Here is a 15,571-nt window from a genome sequence, read left to right on the forward strand (position 1 = left end):
AGCGATGGAAATTGGTACATTTGATGTACATGTACAGGAAAATAAATGATTAGACTTTCATAAAAATTGGATGTTTTATTCAAGAAAAGAAATTGGGCAAGTCAATGACGCGTTGGTCCACTTCTGGACATTATGAAAGTAGTTACTTGACTTGGTATCGATTGACAACTCTTGGATGTCCTCCTGAGGGATATCGTATCCAGTTCTTTCCAACTGGTGTGTTAGACTGTCAAAGTCATGAGGTGGTTGGAGTGCCCTGCCCAAAATACTCCAAAAAATGTTCGAGAGAGATTTGGTGATCTTGATGGCCAAGGTAGAGTCTGACAAGCATCAAGATACGCAGAGAAACTCTCTGTGTGTGCAGGTGGGAATTATGTTGACGAGAAGAAGGCCCAGGGTAGCATGCCACGAAGGGCACCAAAACTGCGAGTGAAATATCGTCGACGTTCAGCTGCACTGTAAGGCTGCTGAGGATGACAACCAACGGGGTACTGCTATGAAATGAAATGGCTCTCCAGGACACCAATCCTGGTTGCAGTGTGGTGGGCTACAGGCAGGTTGGTATCCCACCACTGCCTCGGGCGACCCCTCACATTTCTTTTCTGGTCATGAGGGTCTGGAATCTCATGGAGTAGAATTGTCTTCAGTGATGAGTCCAGCTTCGAACTGAGCTCCAGTGGCCAGCGACGACGTGCCAGGAAATAGTATGTCACCTGACCACCTGCCGTAAGGCTCGACAAGCGGAAGTGATGGTCTAGCTGCAGGACCCCTTTGGTTGCCACCAACGGCACCCTTACAGTACAGCGGTTCGTCAACGATGTATTACGCCCCGTTTTGACACCTTGGGCTTACATTTCATCAGGTTGATGCCCTCCCGCACACAGCCAGAGTTACTACTGCTTGTCTTCGTGCTTGCCAAACCCTACCTTGACCAGCAAGATCACGGGATCTCTTCCCAATTTGGAGGATCATGGCAATGGGCCTCCAACTGTCTTGTGGTTTTCACGACCTAATGCACCAGATGGACGGAATTTGGCGCGATACCCCTCAGGACGACACCCAGCACTCACTGTCAAGCGGAATAGCTGCTCGCATAAGGGCCAGATTTGAACTATTGTGTTATTGACCTACTTCAGTTTGTGAAGCTGTTTCTCTTTAATAAACCATTCAATTTTTCTGAAATTGTGATCATTTGTTTGTCTCTACACGTATGTCACATATCGGGTTTTCCATCCCATTCGGATAATTGCTATGTGGCTCGTCTTTTTTTTTGTCTTAGACTGTAACACAAGTACACTATCACTGATCTGCCCAGATAGCAGCGTGCGCTAGCGGGATTCGGAGAGAAGCGGGGCCAGAGGATAGAGTCCAGTCGGCAAATTAATGACGAAGGCTGGTTTGCCAGCCAGCCTGGATATGATTTTAAGCGGTTTGCCACGTCCGATTAGGTGAAAACTGGGCTGGTACCCACGGCTAGCCTCAATTACACGATTCGCAAACATACTGAAAACGTTCTCACACTTTCACATGGGACAACACTAGATGTGGACAGTTGGAGTTTACAGATTGTGTTCCAGGGGGGGGGGGGGGGAGAAGTGGGTATGGGAAAGAACATCCAGCCATCGTCTACCACTAACATTGACATATCCAGATTAAGGTACCGTCCTCTGTAAAATAGGGGATATGCAAGAAAAACGACAAGAGGGAAAAGAAGAGCTCTAAAAGTGCGACAGATTATGGGACTAAATTGATGAGTGAAATATTATTGTAACTATATAAAATAAAATTATAAGGAAGCTAAAATAAAGTAAAATATGGAGCATAAAAAAATTAAAAAATCACTGATTAAACTGGATTACATGTGAATGAAGAAAAGACAGAGTAGTGGCTCATAAGAAAGAATATCCAGAGTGATGCACTTTTGACTCCAGGTGGAGTCATTTCCATTGACTACTCCAGTATGTAGTGAGTTTTTTCAGTAACAACAGTAGAACAGATACAGAAATAGAAGCCCATCTAGCAGAAGTGAAAAAAGTCAATTTTCAGTTGTAGCAACATATTAAGGAAAAGATCACTTAGTAACAACACAAAAATTCGGTTGTATCAATCAGGTGCTAGACCCATGACATTATAGAGGTGTCAAGCATTCATATTTAGGAACGAAGATGAAGAAAAACTGACAATATTCGACAGAAAAATATTAAGGAAAATTTTGAGACCTGTATGCGAGAAAAATAACATGGAATGAAGGGTAAGAAAGAATGAAGAACTATGGGAACTGTACGAATGACTTAAGACTGTCGAAGTGCTGAAGAAGAAAAGGTTACGCTGGACTGGTCACATAGGACGAACGACGTAGACTGCGTAGAATATCATTCTGCAGTAGAATTGAGGGAACGAGAGGAAGAGAAAAACCCAGCATTAGGTGGAGAGATAAAATCCAAAAGGACACAGCTGTGATGAACATTAGCTTCAAATGGGCAAACAGAATGGGAGAGGCTGCTAGAGCGGGTGTACTGTCGGTGAGGTCGTCCCAACATGTGAAGTAGTGAATGGGGCCGATAAGTAGGAGAGCTAATTTAAAAAGTAGTCTGGATGAGTTTATTTGCAGTGCTTTTACAGGTGGTAATACGCCCCATGCTTAACTTCATTTCAATTATTGTGGTTTCACTGACCCTATAATTTAAATTTGTATATTTACCGTTATTTAACACAGTTTAGTCTCATCTTTGTCTCATTTATAATACTCTTGTTTAAGACAAGTTAATGTTGTTCAGTCATGCCCTTGAAACCTGTCACTCAAGTGCACTGTATTTTTTCTATTTATTATAATTCTCTGAACAACTCGTACAATTTTTTATTTAGTTCATTAACTCAGTGTGTCATACCTTTTATCTAAACTAAATTGTTTTACTTCGCATTTTAATCGAAATGATTCTTCTCACTTTATTCTTATGTCTGACGTCAATAATTGTTATTTTTGACAGCCTCTTCAGAGATTCTTTGGGTTCACCAAGTTTAAAATCTCTGTTCTCTCAAATTTCACAGCCACAGACGCTAATCTCTGTGTCTGATGATGGCTTAATAGATGAAAACAGTTTACTTAAATAATAAATATTGTACTGTATGATTTTCAGTAATAGCCTTTAGGTCCTTTGGAGGATTACAGAACCAATATTTCCCACTGGTGTATACGATTTAGAACAGTCTTTGCCATTTAAGGCACTCCAGTGAGGACTGTGTGTGGAAGGACATTTCACAATGTCATCTAAATACTGCTTTTCAACATTTAAAATTTTGGGTGGCGTCTGGTATTTCCGCGCAATCAGTCGCGTCGTTGAAAGATGATGACAGATAGTCGCGCACCTCCTTGCAGTCATTGAGAAAGGAATGCGGTCGCATTCGCTCTAATTCGAATAGGGATTTGTTTGTCCACTCGTAACCATTTACTTGTGACAGAGAACATACTTTGTGATGCTTGCGTTGTACACATTTGAGCATTCCCTTTTTCATTACGTGTATAATATTTTCTGGCATGTGGAGAATGGCGAATCCGTCAGGGGAACAGAAAACGTTACTGAAATGTCAGAACAGGATAAGTTGCTTAGAATCGAGAAAAATTTGCTGGATTATAATAAGTTCGATATGTACGACAGTGGAATTACGCTCACAAAACTTCAGCCAATTAATGACCAGGCGTAGAAGCGAACAGCCGTTGAAGGCTGGTAGCAAGAATTGTAGGGTTTACTGCGAAAAGCAGAGGGGATGAGGGTGGGAAGGGTAACTCCATCCTGGGAAAGTTTGGTGTTGTGTAAATTACCTTGTTGTAAAAGCTAGTCTCTCCCAGAGTCATTTCAGTTAGTAGTTCTTTTTAACCCAAGAGATAGGGCTGCCAGTATTGATATTTTGTCACAAGGTGGAGGTAGCTGCTGGTATTAAAAAAAAAGTTTCATTAAAACTGTATACATTTATTAAAGCACCACCAACAACTAAATCCAGCACGCGTAGCTTTGAGGAAAATGTTTCTAACAATAAACATTTTCCTAGATATTAAGCTGTGGTCGCGTGGATTTCCTTGGTAAGCCCAACGCTTCGTCCCTACCTGTGGAGAACATCTTCACGAAGATCAAGACCTAGATTCACTGAAAAGATTGGTTCATTGCTGCCACTGTGTGTAGTGACTCGAAGCTACGAATATAGTGAGTGTATCCTCTGTGTGTGGCAATGAAGTGATACGTTTCTGAAGAAGATCCATTCTGACCACAGCTTAGCAGCCAGGAAACTGTTTAATAATTGTACTATTCTGGGTGTGTAAGCTTACATTTTACGGTCAAACCATGTAAGCGCGAGGGAAGATTTTACCGGAGGGCATATCTAAACTCTAGCGACTATAGAATTTCTCTCTGTTGAGCTGATTACGATATACGCCCACACTGGATTTCTGTTACTGGTGGTCAGTATGAAGACCGCATCTGTACCACAGACACTGCGATTTTCTTTGGTAGAGACTAGGTTCAAAAATTAAGTACTTCATTCACCATGTTAATCCTGAGAAATTTCCATGAAAGCTGTATCTAAACCATCGAAACTACTTGGAAAATATGTTCGCTCGAATGTGTGCTTTTCCACTAATATAATTCCCATTGAATTTCTCTTACTGGTGGGGTAATCTCAAGAACATGCCTGTACCACTGAAACAGGCCATTTTTTAGCGGAGCTGATGCTAAAAAAGTTATATATGGACCAAGGTCACCCTCAACACTATCGTGAGCTATATCTACACCATCTATATGGGCAATATGTTTGCACAAATGAGATTATCTGTACTGATATATCTGTTTATAATTCTTTTGGCCTTTATGTACTTCTCCCAGAGAACATCCTTTGTTGGTGAGTAACCTCTCGACCATGTAACAGACCCTGGGACCATTTTTCCTCAAAGAGGGGCTCTTCATGAGTTCATTTCTTCGAGCTTCATCACGATGAGAACATCCCTATCTGCTAGTACGTCCATCACAGCTACCATGTGTGATATATAACGTGCCAGACAAATGGTCAGATCCAGAACTGTGGATGGCACGGGCAGTGGTCCACTATCGTAATGCTTGTGAACGTCCCTGGAAGGCTCCAGTGGGGCCGTCGGAAGTTCCAGCTCCACTGATGCGGCTAGTGCTCCAGTTGGGAGCCTGGAGTGGCGCTGAGGACCCCAGGTTCGTCAGCTGGCGACTCCTCACGAGGACTGCTCCTTCTCCTGCGTCTGCGGGTTGTCCTGTGCGTTGTTGTATCCGTTGATGAGAGTCTCAATGATGAGTTTGATGGTCGCCCGGTAGAGAGTGTCCACGTTGTCCGTGTACCGGTCTCCCAGCGTCGTCTTCACTGCCTCAAGGAAAGGCTTCTCGATTTTCTGAAACACACGAGAGACATTTCATAAATAATGCACTGGTTGGTATGACTGTGGATTGTTTGATGCAACAACAATGAAAATTACGTCAGCTACAGTTGAGAGCTTGAGAAAGAAGCACATGTTTTTCTTTTTTTGCTGTGTATTCTAACATAAAATTAGTGAGAGGTAGAAATGGACCCTGCAGTGGCGTCGGATACTGTGACTGTACCAGAGGTCGTACGTCAAGATCGAAACTTAATGCAGGAAATCCCGACAGAAATCCAGAGTGCGTTATGTGAAGTCTGTGGTGGGTTTACAGTGGACCGTAGTACAGTTTCACGTTGGGTTAATCGTTTTCGGAGTGGTCATATGAAGACAGACGATAATCCAATACTGGGAAGGCCAAAAACGTCAACAGATGAACGATTGGTTCGTTGGTTGGTTTAAAAGAGGGGGGAAAGGACCAAACAGTTAGGTCATCGGTCCCTTGTTACGAATAAAACAATGCCACAAGGGGCAGAATAAAACAAGCAAGACTGATAACACAGAATGGAGAGAAAGAAAAAACGACAAGAACCACGGAAGGGCAACAAACACTTAAATGAAAAAAAAGGGGAGAAGAAAGCCACAGATACGCAAGAAACAGATAGAAGAGATTAAAACGACAAAACAGATTACCATGGCTGGCTGACCATGAGAATAAAAAGGAGAAGCCAGCCACTCTGCAACACATTAAAACCTCGGCCCTAAAAGCACTAAGGTGGAGGGACAAAGGATATGCGCTAAAACTCAATCATCCTATGAGGCGTTGTTAGATAAAAGTAGCGGCAACGAATTTCGTCGCAGGGCTGTCAACCTGGCGTCGCGTCGACACTGAGACGGGTGTTCACGGCGCAGGAGGAAGCCGTGGGTCGCCCAAGCGTGGCTAACGCGGAGCCGGCAGAGAACCACAGAGTCCCTGCGAGAGGCCCGCATGGAGGGCTGCCACACATTCGTACTCTCCTCAATGGCACGCAGTTTATTGTGCGTTCTGAGACCATGCCATTCAGTCTCCCAAAGCCGAAAAGCAGGTCAATTATTGCAATGCCGATCTCCATAAGCGTGTAAGTAGGCTGTTTAGGTTTTTATGTTGGTAACACCACGTAGCGCTCTGTATGAAAATCACCGACTGTGCTGTGTGCAGTCTGTTGCTGGTTGGCATTGCTGAAATATTCGCTATTGTAGCGTTGGGCAGTTGGATGTGAACAGCGCATAGCGTTGCGCAGTTGGAGGTGAGCCGCCAGCAGTGGTGGATGTGGGGAGAGAGATGGCAGAATTTTAAGAGCGGACGATCTGGACGTGTGTCCGCCAGAAAGAGTAAATTTGTACTATTGGATATCATGAACTGATTATATATATATATATATATATATATATATATATATATATATATATATATATATATATATATATATATATAAAATACAGGGTGTTACAAAAACGTACGGCCAAACTTTCAGAAAACATTCCTCACACACAAAGAAAGAAAATATGTTATGTGGACATGTGTCCGGAAACGCTTACTTTCCATGTTAGAGCTCATTTTATTACTTCTCTTCAAATCACATTAATCATGGAATGGAAACACACAGCAACAGAACGTACCAGCGTGACTTCAAACACTTTGTTACAGGAAATGTTCAAAATGTCCTCCGTTAGCGAGGATACATGCATCCACCCTCCGTCGCGCGTAATCCCTGATGCGCTGATGCAGCACTGGAGAATGGCTTATTGTAGCACAGCCGTCCACAATACGACCACGAAGAGTCTCTACATTTGGTACCGGGGTTGCGTAGGCAAGAGCTTTCAAATGCCCCCATAAATGAAAGTCAAGAGGGTTGAGGTCAGGCGAGCGTGGAGGCCATGGAATTGGTCCGCCTCGGTCACCGAATCTGTTGTTGAGAAGCGTACGAACACTTCGACTGAAGTATGCAGGAGCTCCATCGAGCATGAGCCACATGTTGTGCCGTACTTGTAAAGGCACATGTTCTAGCAGCACATGTAGAGTATCCCGTATGAAATCATGATAACGTGCTCCATTGAGCGTAGGTGGAAGAAAGTAAAATGAGCTCTAACATGGAAATAAAGCGTTTCCGGACACATGTCCACATAATATCTTTTCTTTATTTGTGTGTGAGGAATGTTTCCTGAAAGTTTGGCCGTACCTTTTTGTAACACCCTGTATATATATGATGACTTTTGAACACTATTGGCCGCCCGGGGTGGCCGTGCGGTTCTAGGCGCTACAGTCTGGAGCCGAGCGACGGATCCGGTCGCAGGTTCGAATCCTGCCTCGGGCATGGATGTGTGTGATGTCCTTAGGTTAGTTAGGTTTAAGTAGTTCTAAGTTCTAGGCGACTGATGACCTCAGAAGTTAAATCGCATAGTGCTCAGAGCCATTTGAACCCCGTGAACACTATTAAGGTAAATACATTGTTTGTGCTCTATCAAAATCTTTCATTTGCTAAGTATGCCTATCAGTAGTTAGTGCCTTCAGTAGTTAGAATCTTTTATTTAGCTGGCAGTAGTGGCGCTCGCTGTACTGCAGTAGTTGGAGTAACGAAGATTTTTGCGAGGTAAGTGATTCATGAAAGGTATAAGTTATTATTAGGGCCATTCTTTTGTAGGGATTTTTGAAAGTCAGATTGCGTTGCGTTAAAAATATTGTGTGTCAGTTTCGTGTCGATCAGAATACGTAAAGAGAGTACTGTCTGAGTACGTTCAGTTTTGCTCAGCTGTTTGAAAATCAAATAACGTAAAGGCTTATCAGCACAGTAATTCATTAATTTTTCTAAGTGGACGTTTCAAGCGGTCTCCGTGTAGCCTGTTTGGCCAGCCTGTCAGCAAGTTCGTTGCCTGAGATTCCGACGTCTCCTGAGGTCCACTCAAACACCACTGATCGACCGGACCGTTCCTGGGCATAGATGGACTCCTGGACGGTCGCTACCAAAGGAGATGAATGAAGTGTGGGACTTGTGGTAAACGCTCTTGAAGAAGATCTCAGTGTGTTTTTTGAGGAACTCTCTGAAGCCACGGGAATTTCCCAAACGTCAGTATTCCGTATTATGAGAAATGATCTGAAGAAGAGAAAAATTTCTGCGATATGGGTGCCACGTTCTGTGACTGCTAAGGAGAAGTGGAAAAGCCTGGACATTGCAACTTGCACAAACAACGATCGACAGTAACGGTCAAGGATTCTTGTGACGAATTGTCGCTGTTGATGAAACGTGGACTAGAGACTTTGAACAGGAGTTGAAATCATTGTCCAATGAGTGGAGAGCTTCAGATTCTCCACGCCCAAACAAATTTTGGCGCACTCAATAAAAGCCCAAGCAAATGATGCTTTTGATTATGATCACCAAGGAATCATCACCTCAGACAGGGCTTCGTGTGGAGAAAGTGACACAGCAGGGTATTACCGTAACTTCATGCAAAACCTGCGCAGAGAATTCCACAAAACTCAGACCTCAGCTGCTCGAGGCTGGGTCACTCATCTTTCGCGACAATGCTCGCCGCATATCCGCGGTTTTGCAGCCCAAAAGCAGCGCGAATACGGGTAGGAAGTGTTGCCGCATCCTCCCTACAGCCCGGATATGTGTCCACCAGACTTCGACTTGTTCCCGAAGTTGATAAAGAAAAAAACCCGCATGTGGACGTCGTTAACTTCCTCTGGGAGAGCTTTCTGCCACCGTTGCCCGAGCCATTCGACAGATGTACAGAAGTGGTGTCCTGGCTGGAATAACAGAGCTTCCGAGACGAGATTCAGTCACAGAGAAGGAGGGAGACCATACTGAAGGGCGGTAATACTGAAAAAAAATAAACGTGAAAGTAAAAAGATTTGTGTGCGTTATTTATGAAATGTCTCTCGATACATGAAAATGGAAACTTTAGAACCATGGACCTTATTACTACAGTTACAAAAATCACCATCAGTCTACATTTTCAGAAATGATTTTATTTACACGACCAGTTTCGGAATCACATTAATGACGTCTTCGGGTTTCTGCATGTTAAAACAACGAGTATGTAGTATGTGTCAAGCCTTACCACTAGCTGACATTACAGAAAATTAAGCGTAATAGTAGAAAGTGCCTGAAACCTACAAAACGGCAGAGGGTTCATCGAACCACCTTCACAATTCTCTGTTATTCCAATCTCGTTTGGCGCGCGGAAAGAAAGAACACATCTTTCCGTACGAGCTCTGATTTCCCTTATTTTATCGTGGTGATCGTTTCTCCCTATGTAGGTCAGTGCCAACAAAATATTTTCACATTCGGAGGAGAAAGTTGGTGATTGAAATTTCCTGAAAAGATTCCATCGCAACGAAAAACGCCTTTCTTTTAATGATGTCCAGACGCCTTTCTTTTAATGATGTCCAGCCCAAATCCTGTACCATTTCTGTGACTCTTTTCTAAACCGTTTTGCAGTTTCTTTTGATCTTCTGATGACTTTATTAGTCGATAAACGACAGCGTCATTTGCAAACAACCTTAGACGGCTGCTCAGGTTATCTCCTAAATCGTTTTATAGATAAGGAACAGCAAAGGGCCTATAACACTACCTTGGGGAACGCCAGAAATCACTTCTGTTTTACTCAATGACTTTCCGTCAATTACTACGAACTATGACCTCTCTGACAGTAAATCACAAATCAAGTCACATAACTAAGACGATATTCCATAAGCACGCAATATCACTACAAGCCGCTTGTGTGGTACAGTGTCAAAATCCAGAAATACGGAATCGATCTGAAATCCCTTGTCAATAGCAGTCAACACTTCAAGTGAATAAAGAGCCAGTTGTGTTTTACAGGAACGATGTTTTCTAAATCCATGTTGACTGTGTGTCAGTAGACAGTTTTCTTCGAGGTAATTCATAATATTTGAACATAATATAAGTTCCAAAATCATGCTGTATATCGACGTGAACGATATGGGCCTCTAATTTAGTGGATTACTCCTACTACCTTTCTTGAATATTGGTGTGACCTGTGTAGCTTTCCAGTCTTTGGGTACGGATCTTTCGTCGAGCGAACGGTTGTATATGATTGTTAAGTATGGAGCTATTCTTTACAGACGAATGGAAAACTGGTAGAAGCTGACCTCGGGGAAGATCAGTTTGGATTCCGTAGAAATGTTGGAACACGTGAGGCAATACTGACCTTACGACTTATCTTAGAAGAAAGATTAAGAAAAGGCAAACCTACGTTTCTAGCATTTGTAGACTTAGAGAAAGCTTTTGACAATGTTAACTGGAATACTCTCTTTCAAATTCTGAAGGTGGCAGGGGTAAAATACAGGGAGCGAAAGGCTATTTACAGTTTGTACAGAAACCAGATGGCAGTTATAAGAGTCGAGGGGCATGAAAGGGAAGCAGTGGTTGGGAAAGGAGTAAGACAGGGTTGTAGCCTCTCCCCGATGTTATTCAATCTGTATATTGAGCAAGCAGTAAAGGAAACAAAAGAAAAATTCGGAGTAGGTATTAAAATTCATGGAGAAGAAGTAAAAACTTTGAGGTTCGCCGATGACATTGTAATTCTGTCAGAGACAGCAAAGGACTTGGAAGAGCAGCTGAACGGAATGGACAGTGTCTTGAAAGGAGGATATAAGATGAACATCAACAAAAGCAAAACGAGGATAATGGAATGTAGTCAAATTAAGTCGGGTGATGCTGAGGGAATTAGATTAGGAAATGAGACACTTAAAGTAGTAAAGGAGTTTTGCTATTTAGGGAGTAAAATAACCGATGATGGTCGAAGTAGAGAGGATATAAAATGTAGACTGGCAATGGCAAGGAAAGCGTTTCTCAAGAAGAGGAATTTGTTAACATCGAGTATAGATTAAAGTGTCAGGAAGTCGTTTCTGAAAGTATTTGTATGGAGTGTAGCCATGTATGGAAGTGAAACATGGACGATAACTAGTTTGGACAAGAAGAGAATAGAAGCTTTCGAAATGTGGTGCTACAGAAGAATGCTGAAGATAAGGTGGGTAGATCACGTAACTAATGAGGAGGTATTGAATAGGATTGGGGAGAAGAGAAGTTTGTGGCACAACTTGACTAGAAGAAGGGATCGGTTGGTAGGACATGTTTTGAGGCATCAAGGGATCACCAATTTAGCATTGGAGGGCAGTGTGGAGGGTAAAAATCGTAGAGGGAGACCAAGAGATGAATACACTAAGCAGATTCAGAAGGATGTAGGTTGCAGTAGATACTGGAAGATGAAGAAGCTTGCACAGGATAGAGTAGCATGGAGAGCTGCATCAAACCAGTCTCAGGACTGAAGACCACAACAACAACAACAAGTATGGAGCTAATGCATCAGCATACTCCGAAAGGAACCTAATTGGTATACAGTCTGGACCAGAAGACTTGCTTTTATTAAGTGATTTGAGTTGCTTCACTACTCCGGGGATATTTACTTCTACGTTACTCATATTGGCAGCTGTTATCGATTCCAATTCTAGAATATTTACTTCGTCTTCTTTTGTGAAGGCATTTCTGAAGGCTGTGTTTAGAAACTCTGTGTGACGGTACCTCACATAAATGTACATTTGGAGAAAGGGAAAGGAAGTTTTTGTTACGAGACGTGTGAATTATAAATTATTTCAAGACTGTGTACGTGTGCGCGATGTATAACAAATAGTAAAGAACGTAAGTTATTATTATCAAAACACGAATATCGATGTAATTAACAAAACATTGTTTTTTTCGGTATAATCTCTGTGTAACATAGGCCATGAAGATCAGAGACAATGCTTTGATTGAACTAGCTCTCCTGTTTTGTTTCGTCTAGCGGTAGGCCCCCATTGCAGTGCTGTCTGATAATTAACGTAAGTTTTATCTGTATTTTGAAAAGTATAATAGAAATTGTTATTAGAAAGTGTGTATTATTGACTTAGTTGTCACCTCTCATGATCGCAACCACTAATTATAATTAAAAAAGTTTTTACAGAATTTCGCAGTACAGGGAGCTCATCTCCCCTAACAGGATTTAGTCGGCCACTACGCTAACTGTATTATTTAATTAAAATATCACCTCATAATGTTAAATGTAAATGCGAGAGACTTCTCAATTTTGATCTTTCATTAATTTCAAAGTTAAAAAGAGTCAAAATAGATTTCGTTTATTAATATTTAGAATACTGAGTGAGTTCAGTATGCTTCATTTTGGCCGCCTAACGGCAGACGAGATTCTCTCCAGTTTTGCCTTGCAAATAATGAAAAATAAATATTAAAAAATCATTACATTACGCAATATCTCAGTTAATCTTTGTGTACTTCGGTACATAAATAACCAGTAGCCCCTGAGACTTATATTAATAATTACAGTTTGCGTAAGAATACGCATATTTTCTTTTCTAAATAGCAGCGCATACGCAAACTATTTATTAGAAGGCGGTGAGTCGCGCGCTGTGTTTTAAAAAATATTATATCGTACGTACTTCGGGGCAGCCGATGTCCATACAGTGTTATCGCGGGATAAGTTAATTAAAAGTCTCATTCTAGCCCATAATATTTAAAGCCACCCCAACCAAAATCATGAAATATATAATTATAAAAATAAAAATATACACTTATACCGTGATATCTGCTTTGGCAGCACTGACTTCCATAGTATCTCCATTGCTGTTGCGCAGAGAAGGCGTTGATTGTTTCTTGCCGCTAACGTACTTCACATACGACCAGAATCTTTTTGGATTTTCTGCCAGGTTTCGAGACAAAGTTTCGTTGAGGAAACTGTAACATCTCGCACTGAATTCCGCGCTAAATTTCGAGCTTCTGTAAAGAATCGCCAATCTTGGGGGTTTTGCGTCTGTTTGAATTTGGCATGTTTGTTTCGTTGTTTCTGCAACAGTGTTCTAACCTTCTAACCAGTTTTGTGTACCAAGGAGGATCAGCTCCGTAGTTTGTTAATTTATTTGGTATAAATCTCTCCATTGCTGCCGGTACTATCTCTCTGAATTCAAGCCACATCTGCTCTACACTTCTACTATTAATTTGAAACGAGTGGAGATTGTCTCTTAGGAAGGTGTCAAGTGAAGTTTTATCTGCTTTTTTTATACGTATATTTTTCGCTTATTTTTGGAACCCGTGTTAATCCCTGTATCATTGCGCTAAATTGTGATGGTTCAAATGGCTCTAAGCACTATGGGACTTAACATCTGAGGTCATCAGTCCCCTAGACTTTTTTTTTCTTTTTTTTGGTCATCAGTCTACTGACTGGTTTGACCCCGCCACGAATTCCTTTCCTGTGCTAACCTCTTCATCTCAGAGTAGCACTTGCAACCTACTTCCTCAATTATTTGCTTGACGTATTCCAATCTCTGTCTTCCTTTACAGTTTTTGCCCTCTACAGCTCCTTCTAGTACCATGGAAGTCATTCCCTCATGTCTTAGCAGATGTCCTATCACCCTGTCCCTTCGCCTCATCAGTGTTTTCCACATATTCCTTCGATTCTGCGTAGAACCTCCTCATTCCTTACCTTATCAGTCCACCTAATTTTCAACATTCGTCTATAGCACCACATCTCAAATGCTTCGATTCTCTTCTGTTCCGGTTTTCCCACAATCCATGTTTCACTACCGACAATGCTGTACTCCAGACGTACATCCTCAGAAATTTCTTCCTCAAATTAAGGCCGGTATTTGATATTAGTAGACTTCTCTTGGCCAGAACTGCCTTTTTTGCCATAGCGAGTCTGCTTTTGATGTCCTCCTTGCTCCGTCCGTCATTGGTTATTTTACTGCCTAGGTAGCAGAATTCCTTAACTTCATTGACTTCGTGACCATCAATCCTGATGTTAAGTTTCTCGCTGTTCTCATTTCTACTACTTCTCATCACCTTCGTCTTTCTCCGATTTACTCTCAAACCATACTGTGTACTCATTAGACTGTTCATTCCGTTCAGCATATCATTTAATTCTTCTTCACTTTCACTCAGGATAGCAATGTCATCAGCGAATCGTATCATTGATATCCTTTCACCTTGTATTTTAATTCCACTCCTGAACCTTTCTTTTATTTCCATCATTGCTTCCTCGATGTACAGATTGAAGAGTAGGGGCGAAAAGCTACAGCGTTGTCTTACACCCTTCTTAATACGAGCACTTCGTTCTTGCTCGTCCACTCTTATTATTCCCTCTTGGTTGTTGTACATATTGTATATGACCCGTCTCTCCCTATAGCTTACCCCCACTTTTTTCGGAATCTCGAACAGCTTGCACCATTTTATATTGTCGAACGCTTTTTCCAGGTCGACAAATCCTATGAAAGTGTCTTGATTTTTCTTTAGCCTTGCTTCCATTATTAGCCGTAACGTCAGAATTGCCTCTCTCGTCCCTTTACTTTTCCTAAAGCCAAACTGATCGTCACCTAGCGCATTCTCAATTTTCTTTTCCATTCTTCTGTATATTATTCTTGTAAGCAGCTTCGATGCATGAGCTGTTAAGCTGATTGCGCGATAATTCTCGCACTTGTCAGCTCTTGCCGTCTTCGGAATTGTGTGGATGATGCTTTTTCGAAAGTCAGATGGTGTATCGCCAGACTCATATATTCTACACACCAACGTGAATAGTCGTTTTGTTGCCACTTCCCCCAATGATTTTAGAAATTCTGATGGAATGTTATCTATCCCTTCTGCCTTATTTGACCGTAAGTCCTCCAAAGCTCTTTTAAATTCCGATTCTAATACTGGATCCACTATCTCTTCTAAATCGACTCCTGTTTCTTCTTCTATCACATCAGACAAATCTTCACCCTCATAGAGGCTTTCAATGTATTCTTTCCACCTATCTGCTCTCTCCTCTGCATTTAACAGTGGAATTCCCGTTGCACTCTTAATGTTACCACCGTTGCTTTTAATGTCACCAAAGGTTGTTTTGACTTTCCTGTATGCTGAGTCTGTCCTTCCGACAATCATATCTTTTTCGATGTCTTCACATTTTTCCTGCAGCCATTTCGTCTTAGCTTCCCTGCACTTCCTATTTATTTCATTCCTCAGCGACTTGTATTTCTGTATTCCTGATTTTCCCGGAACATGTTTGTACTTCCTCCTTTCATCAATCAACTGAAGTATTTCTTCTGTTACCCATGGTTTCTTCGCAGCTACCTTCTTTGTACCTATGTTTTCCTTCCCAACTTCTGTGATGGCC

At 41.8% G+C, this 15,571-nt stretch overlaps 1 protein-coding gene across 1 annotated transcript in view; it reads right to left on the reverse strand.

Moving 5' to 3' along the window:
• Positions 1–5,230: 5,230 nt before the first annotated feature.
• Positions 5,231–15,571, reverse strand: part of LOC126106264 (myoglobin-like) — a 32,797-nt gene continuing 22,456 nt past the window's right edge. Inside the window, exon 3 of the mRNA XM_049912488.1 lies at positions 5,231–5,404. Coding sequence (XP_049768445.1) covers positions 5,231–5,404 — 174 coding nt within the window. The remainder of the gene's footprint in view (positions 5,405–15,571) is intronic.

The sequence above is a fragment of the Schistocerca cancellata genome, chromosome 10 (genome assembly GCF_023864275.1).
Source record: "Schistocerca cancellata isolate TAMUIC-IGC-003103 chromosome 10, iqSchCanc2.1, whole genome shotgun sequence".
Lineage (NCBI taxonomy): Eukaryota > Metazoa > Arthropoda > Insecta > Orthoptera > Acrididae > Schistocerca > Schistocerca cancellata.